The 17,364-nt window shown below is 31.0% G+C and overlaps 2 protein-coding genes across 2 annotated transcripts in view; one reads left to right on the top strand and one right to left on the bottom strand.

Annotated features, from left to right (window-relative positions):
• Window positions 1–3,129, bottom strand: part of LOC130444369 (uncharacterized) — a 51,631-nt gene extending 48,502 nt beyond the window's left edge. Inside the window, exon 1 of the mRNA XM_056779463.1 lies at window positions 2,842–3,129. Coding sequence (XP_056635441.1) covers window positions 2,842–2,907 — 66 coding nt within the window. The 5' untranslated portion in view covers window positions 2,908–3,129. The remainder of the gene's footprint in view (window positions 1–2,841) is intronic.
• A 5,265-nt stretch (window positions 3,130–8,394) lies between these two features.
• The window catches only part of LOC130444346 (synapsin), a 74,107-nt gene continuing 65,137 nt past the window's right edge, over window positions 8,395–17,364 (top strand). Inside the window, exons 1-4 of the mRNA XM_056779433.1 lie at window positions 8,395–8,820; window positions 14,489–14,520; window positions 14,569–14,791; window positions 15,078–15,293. Coding sequence (XP_056635411.1) covers window positions 8,395–8,820; window positions 14,489–14,520; window positions 14,569–14,791; window positions 15,078–15,293 — 897 coding nt within the window. The remainder of the gene's footprint in view (window positions 8,821–14,488; window positions 14,521–14,568; window positions 14,792–15,077; window positions 15,294–17,364) is intronic.

The following is a 17,364-nucleotide window of genomic DNA, read 5'->3' as shown; positions in this document are numbered from 1 at the left end:
TTTAAAAAAACTAATTTCAAAACAAAAAAGACCTAAAATCAAAAATATTGAGATGAAAATATTTTGATAAACACTTAAAGTCGAAAAGTCAAATTTTATCATCCAAAACTGATTTAAAAAAACTAATTTCAAAACAAAAAAGACCTAAAATCAAAAATATTGAGATGAAAATATTTTGATAAACACTTAAAGTCGAAACGTCAAATTTTATCTTCCAAAAATGATTTAAAAAAACTAATTTCAAAACAAAAAAGACCTAAAATCAAAAATATTGAGATGAAAATATTTTGATAAACACTTAAAGTCGAAACGTCAAATTTTATCTTCCAAAAATGATTTAAAAACACTAATTTTAAAACAGAAGAGACCTAAAATCAACAACATTTAGATGCTTTAAAAATTATTACTATAGCTAGCTAGAAAAAAATATCAGATGACAGTAAGACGAAATAAATAAAGCATCTGGTATCTAGAATAAAGAATATCACAACAGTCTTGAACTTTAAAACAAACTTGCAAAATCAGAATCCTCAAAAATGTATTTGTACGTAATGAAATAACGGTTTTAAAAAAAGCCGTTTGTGCTTCGTATCCAATTTAAACTCTCCACTGATGGAAAATATATGTTGCGATTATCAGAGAAACAATAAATAAAATGTTCGGCACATTTAAAGAAGATGTAACGAAGTAGAAACAAGTCAAGAAATTAATGGGGTTTGGTTGTGCTGATTATAAATCTGTCAAATAGTGTGACTCGAATAAAAAAAAAGCGGTATACCTTAGATGATTTGTTGTAATTATCAAACGATTATTTTCTTAAGAATTCACCATAACCAAAAGCGAATAATGATCACTAAATATTATGTTATTAACAAAAATATTGATATGCGTTGAAAACTACACACATTCGAATTTCGTAAATTTTCACAGTTGATTGCATAAATGCACGATGACTTTTTTGTATTAACAATATACCATTACAAACATGGAAGGTTGTTCATGGTGGTTTGAGGTTCAACATAGTTATAGGTCATACTATTGTTGCATTGTTAGTAATTGTTATTGTATATTGTTGACTGCCTATTTTGGTTATACTTATATTTGTCAAGTATTGGTTCATTCTGTCCCAGCAAATATAAAACTAAATAAAACTTTCTATGCCTTTTTATCAATGGAAACATTATAAACAAACTTCAATCTCTTTAAGACCAAACTATTTGGTAGTCTCAAAAATACAAAGATTTGGACACTTCTGGAAAATTGCAGCCTGGAACTCCGCACCAGAATGCTTTGCTGTTACACCTATCCTGTTCTTCTATACGGATCCGAAAGCTGGACCATGGATGTCGCCACAGAGAAGAAAATTGATGCTGCGGATATCTTGAACGGAATATAAGACAAACATAGATATCCTATAACAAATGGATAACTTCTCACGACAATCAAGGAGAGAAAGTTGCAGTACCTAGGACATGAGCGATATGAGATTCTCCACCCGATAAGAGATATTTTGAACGAGAGAGACTTATGGGAGATATCTCCAATCCTGATCCAAGTTTGCCTTAAATTTTAAAGTAGAATTGGTGTAAAGTATGGCACGCGGATCTCCACCAGCTCGTCGTTCAGGACGAATGCTTTTATAAACCAAATTATCATTTTGGATTTAGAGAAAGCAACTCTAAAATCATGTCAAGTCGTTAGAAGAGAAAACTTGGCGCAGGCATTCGATAAATTTTGGCATAAGAGCTGGGAATACAAGATGTACTTGCCTAGACAGATTTCTGTTATCTTAGAATCCTACATCTAACGCAGACATTTCAGAATGTACACGAATGACATGCATGTATAAGAAAATGACACTCTAGCTACCTTTGCAGACAACACCTGTAAAAAATAGCCTTTAAGGAGCGGCAAAAATTGATATTTGATGATGATATTTAGCTATGAGGCTGTGCTAATCAAAGTAGTGTACAGATACTCCAAAGATTTCACAGCAAGGTACTAAGGAAAATCGTGGATGTATATTCGAAACAGTAAAGTTCACAAGGATCTGGATCTGGACACTGTTAACCAAACTTCTTCACCATACCAATGTTGAAGGAATCCAGCCCCTTGACGAAATTGAAGAAACACAAAAAAACCTCAAGAGAATTAAAACTTTTGAGTTAGTGAAGTGAGTATTTATTATATTGTACTGTATTTACCTCATATAATCTCGTAAAATTACTTAGAAAATGTATCCCTCTGTGTATTATACTGGGTGTGATCTGATTTTGGATATTTCTGGGCTATGGTAACTTCATATTCCTTGGATGAATTCAGAAGGTCATTAATGAGAATCACGTCCCAATTTTGTTACTTAGAGCCATATAAAAAAGATTACAATGTATTTCTTGTAATCAATAAAAGATAGCTTTTAGGTATGGACTAATCTTTACTGCTTCTAAGTCAATAGTAACTCGCTATATTTTGTTTTTACCTCGTCTTGGGATTGTTCAGATCTACCATGTCCTTTCGCAACAGATAAGCCGTAAATTTGTTTCCATTTCTTTTTTGTATACTTTTAACCAGAAAGATAAAAGTTTCTATATATTCTGAGTTCAAAAATAAAGCTATTAAGTCATTAAGTTATATTTTTAACACAATGTAACCATAATATTTGGATGAATAACTACAGTTTATTATAATTTATAAAATCACCTCACAAACGGTACCAAACTAACAGTTTCGTAAATGTGGGATTTCTGTACTTCATTGTTAACTTTAAACATTGTCGACCAAGTGATTCTATTTGAAATTATTTAAAGAAATGATGACGCTTGTCTAAAATTAGACACCTACCTCTCTGACATGTGCAATTATTAGAACTGTTACAAAAATCCTACACTTGACACTAATACCACGCATTTTTTTTTGTTCTATAATATTGCCTTCGAAACTACAAGCACTTTTCGATAACCGAAATCACATGTTCTGTCACCGAAAATGGTACAGAATGAATTTCTGTTCTTTTGGACCGCACACAACGGACAACCAGAGAAGCGACTACAAGAATGAAAGTTGGGTTCAGTTTGTTACCTATACGATCGTTGAATTCTCCATGTTCAATAGCGACAGTGTTGCCACATTGATTAGAGTTAATTTCCTAGAAGATGAACTTTATGTGGGAGTAACATAAAAGTGTCGATATAAATTGTAAAAACAGCTTCTATTCATTCATAATAATACGGATTTCTTCAATAACCATTAAAACCTCGTAACGGGTAATAACTCCAAGAAATATTGTAGTAAATTCGCCAGATTTTGATTTCAATTGCTGTTAAAACTTGATGTTTGGTACGTTTGTTCGATTTGAAAACGCTGTTTAGTATGAAACGTGGGCTTGTTTTTGTTCTTTTAGAACAGTGTTCTGAGTCGGTGAATCACAGTTAATGAATAAATAGCTGAAATACCTAATACCGCATATTTCAATGTTAATGATAAAAGACGATTTATATAGATACAGTATTTATTTATATTGATATTTCAACTTGACTTTCATACAGGAAGTCCCACGACGAGTTAAAACTATTTGACTATATGACAAAATATTATAAAAACACCCTGTATATCAATACGTTTTTGAAATAAACGTAAAATTTCAGTATACTTTTGTCTGAAAACTTTTTTCGAAAAATGCATACTTTTTGAGTTATTAATTTTTTTGTAAAAAATTTGACAATTGACAGACCCTTATAAATTATTTTTTTACGAACAAACCCTTACAGATATAAAAATGATTTCCGTTCGATTGATCTTAGTAAAGTCAGACGTATTTGAATCTATGTTGAAACATTTTTCATTTGATACAGGGTGTGTATAAAAAGTGTTCAAAGTTTAACTTCATAAATATCAAATTTCTTCATTTTTTTATATAGAACCACCCGGTTTTTTATATTTTAATGCATTCAGGGGTAAAATAAAAGGTAAATTCATGTATACTTTCCTATATTATAACCTAACCATTATACAGATATTAAATGTTTTCTGTAAATTTTTAGACAGATTTAATATTTAAAAAGTTAAACTTTGCACACTTTCTATACACACCCTGTATAAAATAATAAAATTTTCAACATAGATTCAAATACGTCTGACCTTGCTAAAAGCAATTGAATAAAAACCATTTTCATATCTTTAAGGGTATCCACGTAAAAAAATAATTTATAAGGGTTTGCAACGGTAAAATTTTTTTCAAAAAAATTATTATCTCAAAAAGTATGCAGATTTTGCAGATATGTATGTTCCATTCCAAACAACCAAGTAACATATTAAAGTATTAAATATTTTAGTTAAAAAGATCGTATCCGAAAATCCAAAAGTAGAAATTTTCATTATTTTTTTGACATATACAGATATAGTTTTAACTTGTCGTGGGACACCCTGTATTCGTACTAAATGGATGGGATAAATTTTACGTATTCACCTCATTTTTATTCCGGAGCAGTTAAGATCAATTTCCTGCTCGATTTTTGCGTCTAACATATTTAAATTCAATGACATCGCTCAAGAGCTCAATTGTGTGGCATCAAGCATGGATATCCCAGAAAAAGACATTGATCTAGAGACCCTGAGATGAATTATATTAAATAAAAAAGTCTGTCTATAGTTTTATATATAAATTTTCATTTTTATAACAATTTGAAGTTTTAGTTATTTGATATCGATGTTGAGTGAATCAAAATGTTTCTTGACGTTAAAATCGCACCATTTTTCAATTGTTTGGTAGACCAGGACGTATCTACTTCTTGATTCTTCAAGTAGTTTAATACCTGAAGCATTTGCAAACTATCTTACTTCAAATGGCATGTCTGATTTGCTATCTGAAGACATTCCAAGTAATTTGTTTCAACTTATTTTGAAAAATCGTTTTCTTTTCATAGTGACAATATTTCTCAAACTATTGGCGGTTTCTAAGAATTCAGCTGAATGTTTCCACTAAAAATTATTCATCAACAATCGATGAAAGAGCCGAAGGGACTCCGCGATCGCGGAACTGCGGGCCTTGCAAGTTAGAACGTGGTCCGAAACAAATATTACGCGTTCCAATATTTTTTGAAGATAATTGCGACTCAATTCCGATTAGACATAAATCATATTTGGTACATTAAAAATTTATTTATCATATCCGGGAAACAGAAATAAAAATAAATTCGAGATAACTTATCGGAAAAGTATATTTACCTCGAATTTGTTCGATGCAACGAAATCGCTTCTTATTTATGAGAGAAATAAAGTTATTGATCAAATTCAAGATGAATTATAGGATATAAAATAACTTGAAATAAAGTAATATTTCAAAAGATTGAAATTTATGTATTTATTTATATCAAACGTGAGGATAATAGTATACTAAAATGGAAATGTATTTCAGTAATTTCATGCTGAATATTATTTTATTCGCGCGTTTATTAGAAAGTATAAAAATATAGAAAAACGACATTACAGTTTTATTAAAAATCAGTTATCAGAAATCCTAATAAATATTTAATGGCGCTGTTTTTGAAATAGTTTGTATCCATATTTTGATTTGAACATAATCGAATTATAGATGCCGTTCTTTTGAAAATGAAAACCAAAAACCAGTTCATATATTTAGAAAATCAATATTGTCTGGAAAATGGTGGTTTTTCTGGTTTGAAAAATTGGATCTATTTTGTTTAATGTTTGTTTTTTCATATTTTGAGAAAGTGAAATATACGTTTTGTAGTTGACGATGTTAGCTTATCGGAACTTTTTCAACATTTGAATTACCGTTTCGAGTAAACTAATAATTCAATGGCATAGATTTTTTTATTAAAATTTTAACGTTGGGAGCTGTGAATTTTCGAAAACATGCCCAATTTTTCAGTTATAAGCAAACTGAATAATGATATTTTCCATGATTTCTGTTGTGGTTGACATTACAAAAAACTGCAAACGTCGTTCACTGCAATTTCACTTAGAATATAATATCAGTCGAATCAGGGCGATCTGCATAATTTAAATAGAAGTTTCATCAAAAGCTATAAGTCATTAGCGATTTCAGTAACTTTAAGCAGAACAGATATTTGAAACAAAGCTACAATTTTTCCCGAATTACTTATGAACCAGAGATGTCATATGATATAAATACCGCATTCTTTTCCACGTACAGATAGTTCATAGTATTATTGTTTACATTAATATACAGAAAAATTGAACAATTACCTTCTCAAATCAATCATTTTCTGTTTATTTGACTTTAGACATCCGTCACGATTATGAATCATACCGAACAACTGGTCCTTAGCAAACTCTGGACACCCTTAAGTCCAGATATTCCATTAGATTTCTATGATAATAATTTAATCAGTCTTTTTAAGTCTTTCAAATATATGAGTGATGTATCATCTAGAATAATTCATTAATTTTATTAAAATAATTGCAATAAATTCGTAATTAGTTTGTAGGATCTATCATATGGTTTTACACGCACTGCTTGCGGTGATTTTTTTTATATAAGTATATCAATTTTATCAATAATATCGATAACATATCATAACATTTATAAACTATTTTCCTCCAATGAACGTTAACATGATTACCTATTAGACCTCATTGACTATTAGTATTTCGAACATATTTCACAATTTTTTAACATGTAAGTACTTTTTTTATAAATTACATTCTAGTACATTCATTTGATCAATACTCGATTCATTGATTTTGAAATTAATTCAAAAATTAAAGAAGCTTTCCAAAGCTCAGTAAATAGGATCGGTAAAAATATTGAAAATCCTTAAATTCCATTTTTTTCTAATAATCTTACTTTTAAGATTAGTTGAGGGTTGATATCCAGTGCCTAGGTAAATAAAATATGATAAAATTGATACTGTAGATGTGTTTATAACCTATATAAGTTTATAACCTCCAAGAAATATCAAATTCGTATTTTTATTCCCCGAGGAAAGTTAACTTAAGTTAGTAGTGGTAACATCGATCTGGATTGGTCGTGATTTAGAATTAACTATCTTTTCTTAGATTATTCAAACATTTCCAACCCAGAATGAAGTTTTTTCAATTTTTCTATTTCTAATTCAGCTAGTTTTTCGAGGCACTTTATGATGTCAACCTCCAGCATTTGGCGTCAGGTCTTCATTACATTCTGTACAATAATTGTCCGTTGTTACTTCTTATTTCTGTCCCAACAGTACAATAGTCTTCTGGATTGAGTGTTTCGTGAACCAATTATTGTATTCTCTTCATTAATCCTTCGCTAAATCACTCAGGATATGCTATCACTTCTGTTTGTGTCTTTTCGGCGTTCAATCCCCTCGTATTTTAACAAATCTATCTGCCTTGGAGCCCCCTTCCATTTCATAGTGTCCAGGTTACCAACCGAGGATTACTCCAGTGTCCCGAATCCAGGATATTGCTTTTTAACAAGCTCATTACCACATTTTTTTGGTGATTCTTTTAAAGGTTGCTTGGCTGTCGTGTAGTTTGTTGTGATTGTGTTTGAATCACCACCTTGATAATACTTTTGGAGACTGAGTTCCTTTGGAAACCCATTTATTCCCCGAGGAAAGTTAACTTAAGTTAGTATTGGTAACATCGATCTGGATTGGTCGTGATTTAGAATTAACTATCTTTTCTTAGATTATTCAAACATTTCCAACCCAGAATGAAGTTTTTTCAATTTTTCTATTTCTAATTCAGCTAGTTTTTCGAGGCACTTTATGATGTCAACCTCCAGCATTTGGCGTCAGGTCTTCATTACATTCTGTACAATAATTGTCCGTTGTTACTTCTTATTTCTGTCCCAACAGTACAATAGTCTTCTGGATTGAGTGTTTCGTGAACCAATTATTGTATTCTCTTCATTAATCCTTCGCTAAATCACTCAGGATATGCTATCACTACTGTTTGTGTCTTTTCGGCGTTCAATCCCCTCGTATTTTAACAAATCTATCTGCCTTGGAGCCCCCTTCCATTTCATAGTGTCCAGGTTACCAACCGAGGATTACTCCAGTGTCCCGAATCCAGGATATTGCTTTTTAACAAGCTCATTACCACATTTTTTTGGTGATTCTTTTAAAGGTTGCTTGGCTGTCGTGTAGTTTGTTGTGATTGTGTTTGAATCACCACCTTGATAATACTTTTGGAGACTGAGTTCCTTTGGAAACCCATCGGCTCCTGTTTCATATTTTGTTTTTAATCCATCCTTGAAAATTGATTCATTTTTTGTATTCTCTTCACTAATCCTTCTCTAAATTACTCAATTTCTGTGTCAATAGAATCTTTTGAATCACCACCTTGATTTTCTCTTGAAGGATGTTGTGTAATTCAATATTTTCATATTTTGTGATAATTTATGATTTCGTTTTGTAAAAAATGATTTTTAGGATGTTTAACGACGACGCTCCGGTGGTTAACATGATCAAAATTTACAAATGGGAACCGCGATTTCCGTACGTAGGTCATATATCAATGAAACTGTCGGATAATACTTACATCAGTTTCTGGCCGCCTTTTACTTACTTTACATTCGACCCTAAATTTAACGGAAAAGAAACTTATTTAAGTGATGCGTTGAGTGAAGGAAGACGTGCCGATGAAATCATCCAGATACCAGCGAACAAAGATACCCAATCGAGAATCAAACAATTTTGGAATCGATATCTTAATGAAAATACCTACGATTTATTGAGAAATAATTGTGCTACAGTTGTAAAGGAAGCTTTGCGTTACGGTTGGAATTCCGATAAAAAAACTAGTTTTTTTCAAATAGTTGACACCCCTAATTATATATTTCATTGGGCAAGTACTAACTTTCGTAAAAATGATGTGTTACATTTCATTATCACGATTTTAAATTTTTTAAGAAATATTTCGATGATATTTATTTTATATAAACTGGTATCGTCATTTTTTATTGAGAAATCTAAAAAAAAGAGTTAATTCCTAAAAAAAATAGAATACAAAGTTTTTTTCAGTATATCCTTTTTGTTTATCCTTAGATTCAAGAGGTAATTTATGCTGATTTTTTTATTTTTCTCCACATTTCTTGCCTATATAATATAAAATATTTTGTCCAAGACGTAATTTTGAATATTAATCGTATTAGTTATGATCTTGAATACCGTCTTTGTAATTTAATAACTTTATGATCTGCATAATTTCAATATCTGTAACAACGTTTAATAATTCATTTTCATTTGATCCTATTTGTGTTTAAATATTTTTTTAAATTTTTGTGGAAAATCGTTGTTTATTGTATCGGTAGTTTTTGCATGAATTTAGCCACAATATGTTTTAATTGCGATAACAATCAAAAATGTACATTCCATCAATAAAAATGATAATTTATTTATTATTGATTAATTTTTCCCATCAATTATAATACTAACTGACCCCGATATATCGGAAAATTGTAGAAAAGTGAGTTACAAATACTGAGGAATGATCTAAATGTTTGTGCACTGTAAACAAATTGGTATTTTCATAGATATAGTTTTGGGATCTTTAAAAAAAATTATTATTCTCTTTTATAATCCTTTAATAAATATTTTTTCGGGTATCCGTTATTTCAATTCACCCTAAAAGTTTTTTAGATCTAGATTTTATACAACCCTATATTTTGGAATTTGAAAAATCTAAATTCTTTTGTTCAATATTTGACTATTTATTCCACTTTTACAAAGGTCGATATCCGCTCCAATGTGAAAAGAGTTACAAGTGTGTCCGCATTCAACAAGAATTTCGAAAACTACCCCAAGTCGAACTAGAGGGTATGCGTATTATTATCGACGAAATAGTTTGTGCAACGACCGCCGTACGGCGTTAAATTCGCCGCCCTTTCGAAGCCCGATATTCAGTTAAAATCATACTTTCATACAGACTTGATTTTTCGTGAAAATTTCAAAAATTGTTGGTGAAAATTGGTGCGAATATTTCAAATTTGTTTTTCCGATATTAGAGGTAAATATATAGGCAAGTTTGAAAACTTTTATGTAGTACGTGTTGCGGATACAATAGTTAATATTATCTAGTTAGAATTTTACTTCAAATTTTGTAGGTACGTGTGATAATACATTTTTTTCTTTAGAATTTTTTTAAAATTCACAACAGTAATATACTGATTATAAAATGAATCTTTTTTACAAGATTTATAGGATATTATTCAACAAACACGTAATGATAGAAACGGGGAAGAAGTTTGTGCTATAAGTCTCACCCTTTACTATCCAGTAGGATACTATACTTTTTCTATAACTATTGGATTAAATTTGATTTTTCCGTTACAAAATGAATTGTGAATCTAAAACAGTTTTGATAATTAATAGAAGGTTATGAACACAAATTAATTATGATGGAGTCTCCTTAATGGAATTCAATATATTTTATAATTAATCATCACAATAACCTTACGCTATACCGATTTCCAACCCCCATTAACCAACGTTTGTTCGAAATAATGATATATATGTTGAGTTTCGGGAACTTTTCCATTGCGTCAAGTTTATTAACACCTTTCTTTTGATTGATTAAAGTTTCTCAAACTTTTTGTCTATTACAATAATCTAATTTAATATTGCAAAACTCAGTTACCAAATATCTTTCCTTGGGGGCTTGATTAATAATATAGATTCAAAGTGGATTTGATGAAACCTTATTATATTTTTCCCTGTAGATTTACCAGATTTCATCAAATTACAAATACAACTGTCAAAATAATAAGAATCTACATCTAATAGTTCCAAAGTTTGTAAAAGAAATATTTAACCAACAAGAAAAAATACGATTCTAGATTATGGTTATCGTCAGAAACTTATTTTGAGCTAGCTCTATAATTTATTGGTTCCTATCTGTATATCTTGGACATGACATCCGAATGGAAAGAAAAAATAGAAGGATATGACTGTCTTGGGCCGTATTTGGTAAGCTAAGATACGTATTTAAGACAGATATACCGACATATCTCAAACGAAAGTTATTTGACTAATGCTTCATCCATTATGGATCAAAAATCTGTGAATACAATAAGAATAACTCAATCATGGAGTCATGGAAAGGTTGGGAATGACATTATGAGATAAAATTCGAATCGAAGACTAAACAAAAGTTAAGAATGCAATTGAAAGATTCAAACATTTGAAATGGAACAGGGCTGCAAGATTGTCAGATAATTGATATACGATTGAAAAGGATATCTTCCAACTGGATCCAAGATAACCAAGACCGAAAAATGATGCTTATGTCCTGCAGTGGATAAGATAGGTTGATAAATAATGGTGATCTAAATCGCAACCAGCTTTCCAAAGATGTAGTTTAAGAGATTGGGAAACATTTGAAAAAAGTGGGTTCAACTAAAAATCTCATTATAACTGTTCAAACAAAAACTGTAACTATTTTGTAGAGAATGTACATATAATCAAAAAATTCTTCACAATATGATATTAGTGTAGAATTTTTATTTGTAACAATTATAAATTATAAACTTTTGAAGTAACACTAGCACGGAATTGGATGCAGATGGATGCAGGAACATAATTTAAAAATTGATGTTTGGGTACGTAATCTCAGTACTATTGCTATTCAACCATTTTTAGTAGAATGCATATTCAAATAGACCAAAATATGAACCAGCACAAACCACATCGAAAGCTGAAAACCATAAAAAAAGCTCATGCTGTTAGTTTTGTGGGATTACAAAGGTTTTGTGTTTTTTGAGCTGCTTCCAAGGAACCAAACGATCGATTCTGATGTTTACTGTCAACAATCAAAGAAACTAGATAAATCAATCAAATAAAAACGACCAGAATTTTCAAATCGAATTATGCAAAGCCTCACACATCTTTGGCAACTTTTGGGGCTCGGCTGGGAAGTGATGCCATATCCCCCATACAGCGCGGATCTCGCACCATTTGATAACTTTTCTGAATTCTTTGAAATGTTAAACTTTCACAAATGAATATGACCTTCAATCACACTTGGTTCACTTTTTCATGAAGTTGAAAGAACGATGACAAAAGGTTATTGTGCAAAAAGGAAAATATATATTTGATTAAAAACTATTCTTTGTTGAAAAAAAGTGTCGTCAACCCATTCAATATTTGATAATGCGCAGATAAAAATAATAAAAAAAAAATCTTGAAGTAGTAACTCTCAACAGCCATTTTATTTAATGTTATCCCGTTATCCAGAGACCATTCGTTTCTCCCGATTCCACTGCGTATTGATCCATACAAACTCCCTACACAAAGTTTAATGACGGGAGAATGTACATTTTAATTTTTCCTTTTGCAGGCCATTAACAAGGATATCCACAAAGGATATTTTGGTTAGAACGACATCTTTAACCTTTTAAAATTTACTATAAAAACAGTACCAGAAAATTCAATCAAATAATTTGACTTTGACTAATCTACTAAACGGAGATTGAAATTGACGTTTTGAAAGATTTCTTTTCAATTGTTGGTTTTTATCGACTAAAACGCGATCCATATATTCAATTTTGTAACAAAGGAGATCAGAAAATATGGGTCGAAAGTTATAATTCCGTACTTCTCAAAATTCTTCCAGAAAATTATCCATTTCAATTGCGTACCAAGTAAATACACGGAGGTAATTGCTCACGAAGTTCAAATAAGAAACGGGCTAACGAAGTTTCCTCTTTTCCACTGTACATACAAAAGAAGCTTAATGTGCTTTGTGAAAAAGGTCTGGCATCTGATGGCTCATAATTAGCTATCTTGAGATTGTGCGAACGTGGGCATTTTGTTAATTACCACTACTTGTGCTTAGTCAGGTAAAATTATACAATTGAATTAAGTGGGATATTCTCAGTTAAAAAATGTTTGCTCATTACGAATTTTCAACAGATTTTACTCTTCTTGAACAATGTTCGATTTCCATTTGTATTCTAATTCATAGAAGATTGTCGAAATATATGTTGGAATAGTCAGAAATCTGAGTAAACCAAGTCTGCTAAATACGGCAGATGTTTTGGTTTAGTTTTTAATTCAATAATTTTAGAAAGGTTATTTGAATTTTATGGAAGAGTTCATTATCTTGATGAAATATGTTTTTCGTTGTAAACCAGGTTTTTCATAATGAATTTTGACTTACAACTAAACCAAAATATCACAATAATATCCAGAATTTAGTGTAGTGGTAATCCAGTGGCCAGATTCATTTTAAATCTCAAAAAACTAATATTTCTGATTCCTCAGACCTTTTAATATGTTTATGTTTCTAAATATTTTTGAATTTAGGTCTCTTCTGTTATAAAATTACTTTTTTTAATAATTTTTGAAAGATAGATAAAATTGAAATAGGTCAGACATCTAAGTATTTAGAAAATAGACTTAGAGATCATCAATAAATAGAACTGCACCTCTGACAGACGCAAAGACAAGAAGTCTTTCTAAGAATTGTTGTTGAGAAAGACCAAAAATAATCATCCAACGTAAGCATACAGGCTTACTTGTTTTAAACGTTCACTATCAACTCGCTCAGTCAAATTCGATGTTTAGTGGTGCCGCAACTTATTAACGCAGCATTAACAAGTTTTATACGCAGGAGCCGATGTTTCTATTGCTCAAATTAAGGGTGATGATCCTTATAAATAAATCGACAGCCCTAATAGCATAATTTTTTATTCGACGACAAAACTGTTATTATCACAGAATCTAACATTGTTTTGGGACGGAATGAAGTATGTTTGAGACAGTATTGTCGTTTTTCAAAACTAGTCTGGTCAAATTAGAACAAAAAATAAGAGTGAAGCTACATAAATTGCCATCAAGCTGAAAATCAAAAATAAAATTGTTTAAAATACAATTGAACATAAAATTTGAATATTTGAAAGGTCAAAAAAATGAGTTTTTCGTGATTATCAACAAAACAGTGAGTTTTATCATGAAAATACCTTTGACGAAAATTGTAGATCATAAAATTATCTACAAAAAACGTATAAATACTTTTTTTCCTACGAGCCACCGTTTCTAAGATATAACGATTCAAAAAGTTGTAAAAGCTGTCGTATTTAATTTTAATATTTTTAGCAGTAAACTTTTCTTACAACATTGAAATAAACCGAGACTTGTTGTGAGTATTTGTAAGAAATTTTTACGATAAAACGTTTGGCTGAAAAACTCATTTTTGACCTTTGACCTTGATTAAAATTTTTTCCACTCACGGAAATGATGGGGACCATTCAAATTTTATTTTCAATTGTATTTTAAACAATTTTACCAATTTTCAGCTTGATTATGTAACTAAATTGACCGGATTATACATAATTTCATAGAATAATATACCAGAGGTTGTTGTAATGATAATATTTTGTAATTTGATAAAGCCACTTTTACGAGATGCGACTAATATTATATAGAAATAGTCTCTAATTTGTCCCCCTTTTTTTTTATAACCAGTAAATATTTTAAATTTAACATATTTTTGAATGATTTTCTATTTATTTCAGAGTGTATCGCGTCGATATATTGAAAAATACAAGTTGATCGACATTTAATACCGCGTCGTCGTTTGAACGTACTGCGGTAGAAGTACCTTTAGAACCGGCAAAATTAGCGACTGTGGAAAGTATTGCGGCCCTACCGCAAACGGCCCCACCATTTCGTTCAGCAGCTTCAGACAGTCCTTCACTTCGAATGTCAATTACTTAAAGAGGAGGTTCAGCTCCGGGGATTTGTCCTCGGAGTGCGATGACGCAGATGCTCCCGTGGATCCATATTCCAAACCGCCACCGGTCACGTCGCAACCACAGGTGATCCGCGTAAACTCTTTACTCATAACCTCACTTTATTTTTAATATTACATTATTTCAGTTAAGTAGAAATAAGCGTCTTAAAATGTATTACAAGATATAAAATGATATTGTATTGGTGGCATTTGAATTAAGGTTTTGTCAGAAATTACACTTTCGTTGATGTCATCCACGTGTCTTATATTGTCAAGAGGTTTATTCTCGTATTAAACATTCTTCCAGTTACTTAATTGATCTTCCGGAACAGCGATCGCTGTTAATAGCGTGTGATCTTATTTTTTTTCAGGCACCTCCTCCTCCGCCACCATCGCAATCTAGTACCGCCGGGGATTTGTCGTTAAACTTAAAACCGGGTTCTAAAACAACTTCTGCACCTAGTTCGCCGGCCAAATCACGAGAGAGTCTCCTCCAAAGAGTACAGTCTCTTACTGGACAAGCTCGCGATCAAGGAGCTTCTATATTGGGAGCGGCTGTTTCAAGCGCAACAAGAGTAACTTCTTCGGTAAGTTTAAATTTCCTCAAACGTTGTTTCTATATACATTTGTGGAAAATATATTGATAAAAAACGGGACCAAATTAAAGAATATACAGAATTTATAAAAGCTATAGAACTCACTCTAACAACAACGTACTTCAAAATCAATTTTCTCGATGTTACATTATATAAAATTAATAATAACATGAAAATAGAATGGTGTACGAAACCAGCTTGGTCTTCAAGATATTTGAACTTCAATTCGTGTCATACTATGTCACCAAAAAAGATCAGTGACAATAAGTTTGGCTGCTAGATCTATCCAACCATCAGATCCTGAATTGAGAGGATTAGCTGTTCAAAAAGGAAAAACTGCATTCAAAGAAAATAATTATCCGTAAAAAATGATGAATAAGATATTAAAGAAAACGATAAACAGACTCTACAATCAATTAAAGAACAAAACAGAAAGAAAACATCAAAAAATAAAACATTTCCCTTACCATATGTACAAGGACTTTCCCAACAACTATCAAATTATTTTAATAAATTTGATATTAGTATGAGTTATAGAGGACATAATAAATTATCCAAATTAAAATTTAAAGCACCAAAAAAGGATATCATATATCAAGTGTCTTGTACTAATTGTGACGCTGTCTACATAGGGCAGACATCTCAGTATTTAGAAAATAGACTTAGAGGACATCAATACGCTAAAAAAAATAATTTGAGTGAAATTTATGGTTGTATTTTGTAAATTCTAATAAAACTACAAATAATTTTATTGATTAATCAAGTAATGCTACATATTTAAGGTGTAAGGATTAAAGAAAAAATTAATTTTCTATTTTCATTTTATTCTTATTTTGATTTTCATGAATTAGGTGATCTATTGATTAATATAAATACGAAAATTATCAGTGTCAATATCATATTTTGATAAAATCGAAACGTCAAATTTTATTTTCCAAAAATTATTAAAAAAATGTATTAGACGATTATGCGATATGTATATAAATTAATCATTATACAAATTAAAAAATAAAGTCCTGTGAACTTGTCTATGATAAAAGAAAATTCATCCACTTTACGAAATTTTAAAAATATTTTCTCGTAAAAGTAGCTACAACGCCATAATCCCGAACCGATAAAATTCAGAAGAAATGATGAGAATTCCACACGTTGAGCAATTTATAGCGAATTAAGAGAATTCGTGGCAACAAATCTTATTAACTCGACGCCACGGCGATTGAATGAGGTAATTTCGGCGCCAGAAAATCACAATCAATTTTTTTCATTAATTTATTAAAGCGACAAGTTTTAATATTAAATTTTCGACGTGTTGATATCTAAAAATCGTCGACTACAAAAACGTGAATCATTTTTTGTGTGTTGTTTCAATATCCTTCTCATTTTCGTTCTTTAACGGAAGACTTCTTTTGTATTCCCTTCATCGTTCCTCTCATTATTCGATAATTTGTTTATCATATTCTTCTTTTACTAATTCCAGCACCTTCACCATCGTTTGATCTAGATTTAGACCGAGGAAAAAACTTCTTCTACCAGCGCGATTCTCAAATAAAGTAAAAAATCCCAAAAATATGTACTGAATTTTTTTTACTATAATTGTTTATCCTCATAGCAATCGCAATGGACATTTCGAAGGCTTTTGACAGGGTTTGGAATATCAACTGACTAAATAAATTAAGATCGTACAGATTGTCGTCCTCACTTATCGACTGGCTTAGTAGCTTTCTCAAAGACCTTTCCATCCAGGTCGCTATCGATGGACACTCTTCACAAAAGTTTGAGATCAACGTTGGGTTTGGGATGGGATGGAAGCAATCTGACATAGTCAAGTGGTCGAATTACTTTAATTATCTTCACCAAATCTTGGAGCTGTCTTCGTCTGGATTCGTCTACCGTTGGAATATTGCTCGCTTATTTGGAGCTCGAACTTTAGGACCTTTGGCCCAATACCTTAAGAGAGCAATTTGACTTATGGGCGATTCAGAGTTGACCAGAAACAGCTTCGAACATAGAAGAAAGATCGCTGACCTGAGTCTGTTTTGCCGATACTTCCACGGCAGATGTT

This window comes from Diorhabda sublineata, chromosome 5 (genome assembly GCF_026230105.1).
Source record: "Diorhabda sublineata isolate icDioSubl1.1 chromosome 5, icDioSubl1.1, whole genome shotgun sequence".
Taxonomy (NCBI): Eukaryota; Metazoa; Arthropoda; class Insecta; order Coleoptera; family Chrysomelidae; genus Diorhabda; species Diorhabda sublineata.
Note: the sequence above shows the minus strand (reverse complement) of the source record. Positions and strands in the feature narration are given on the sequence as shown.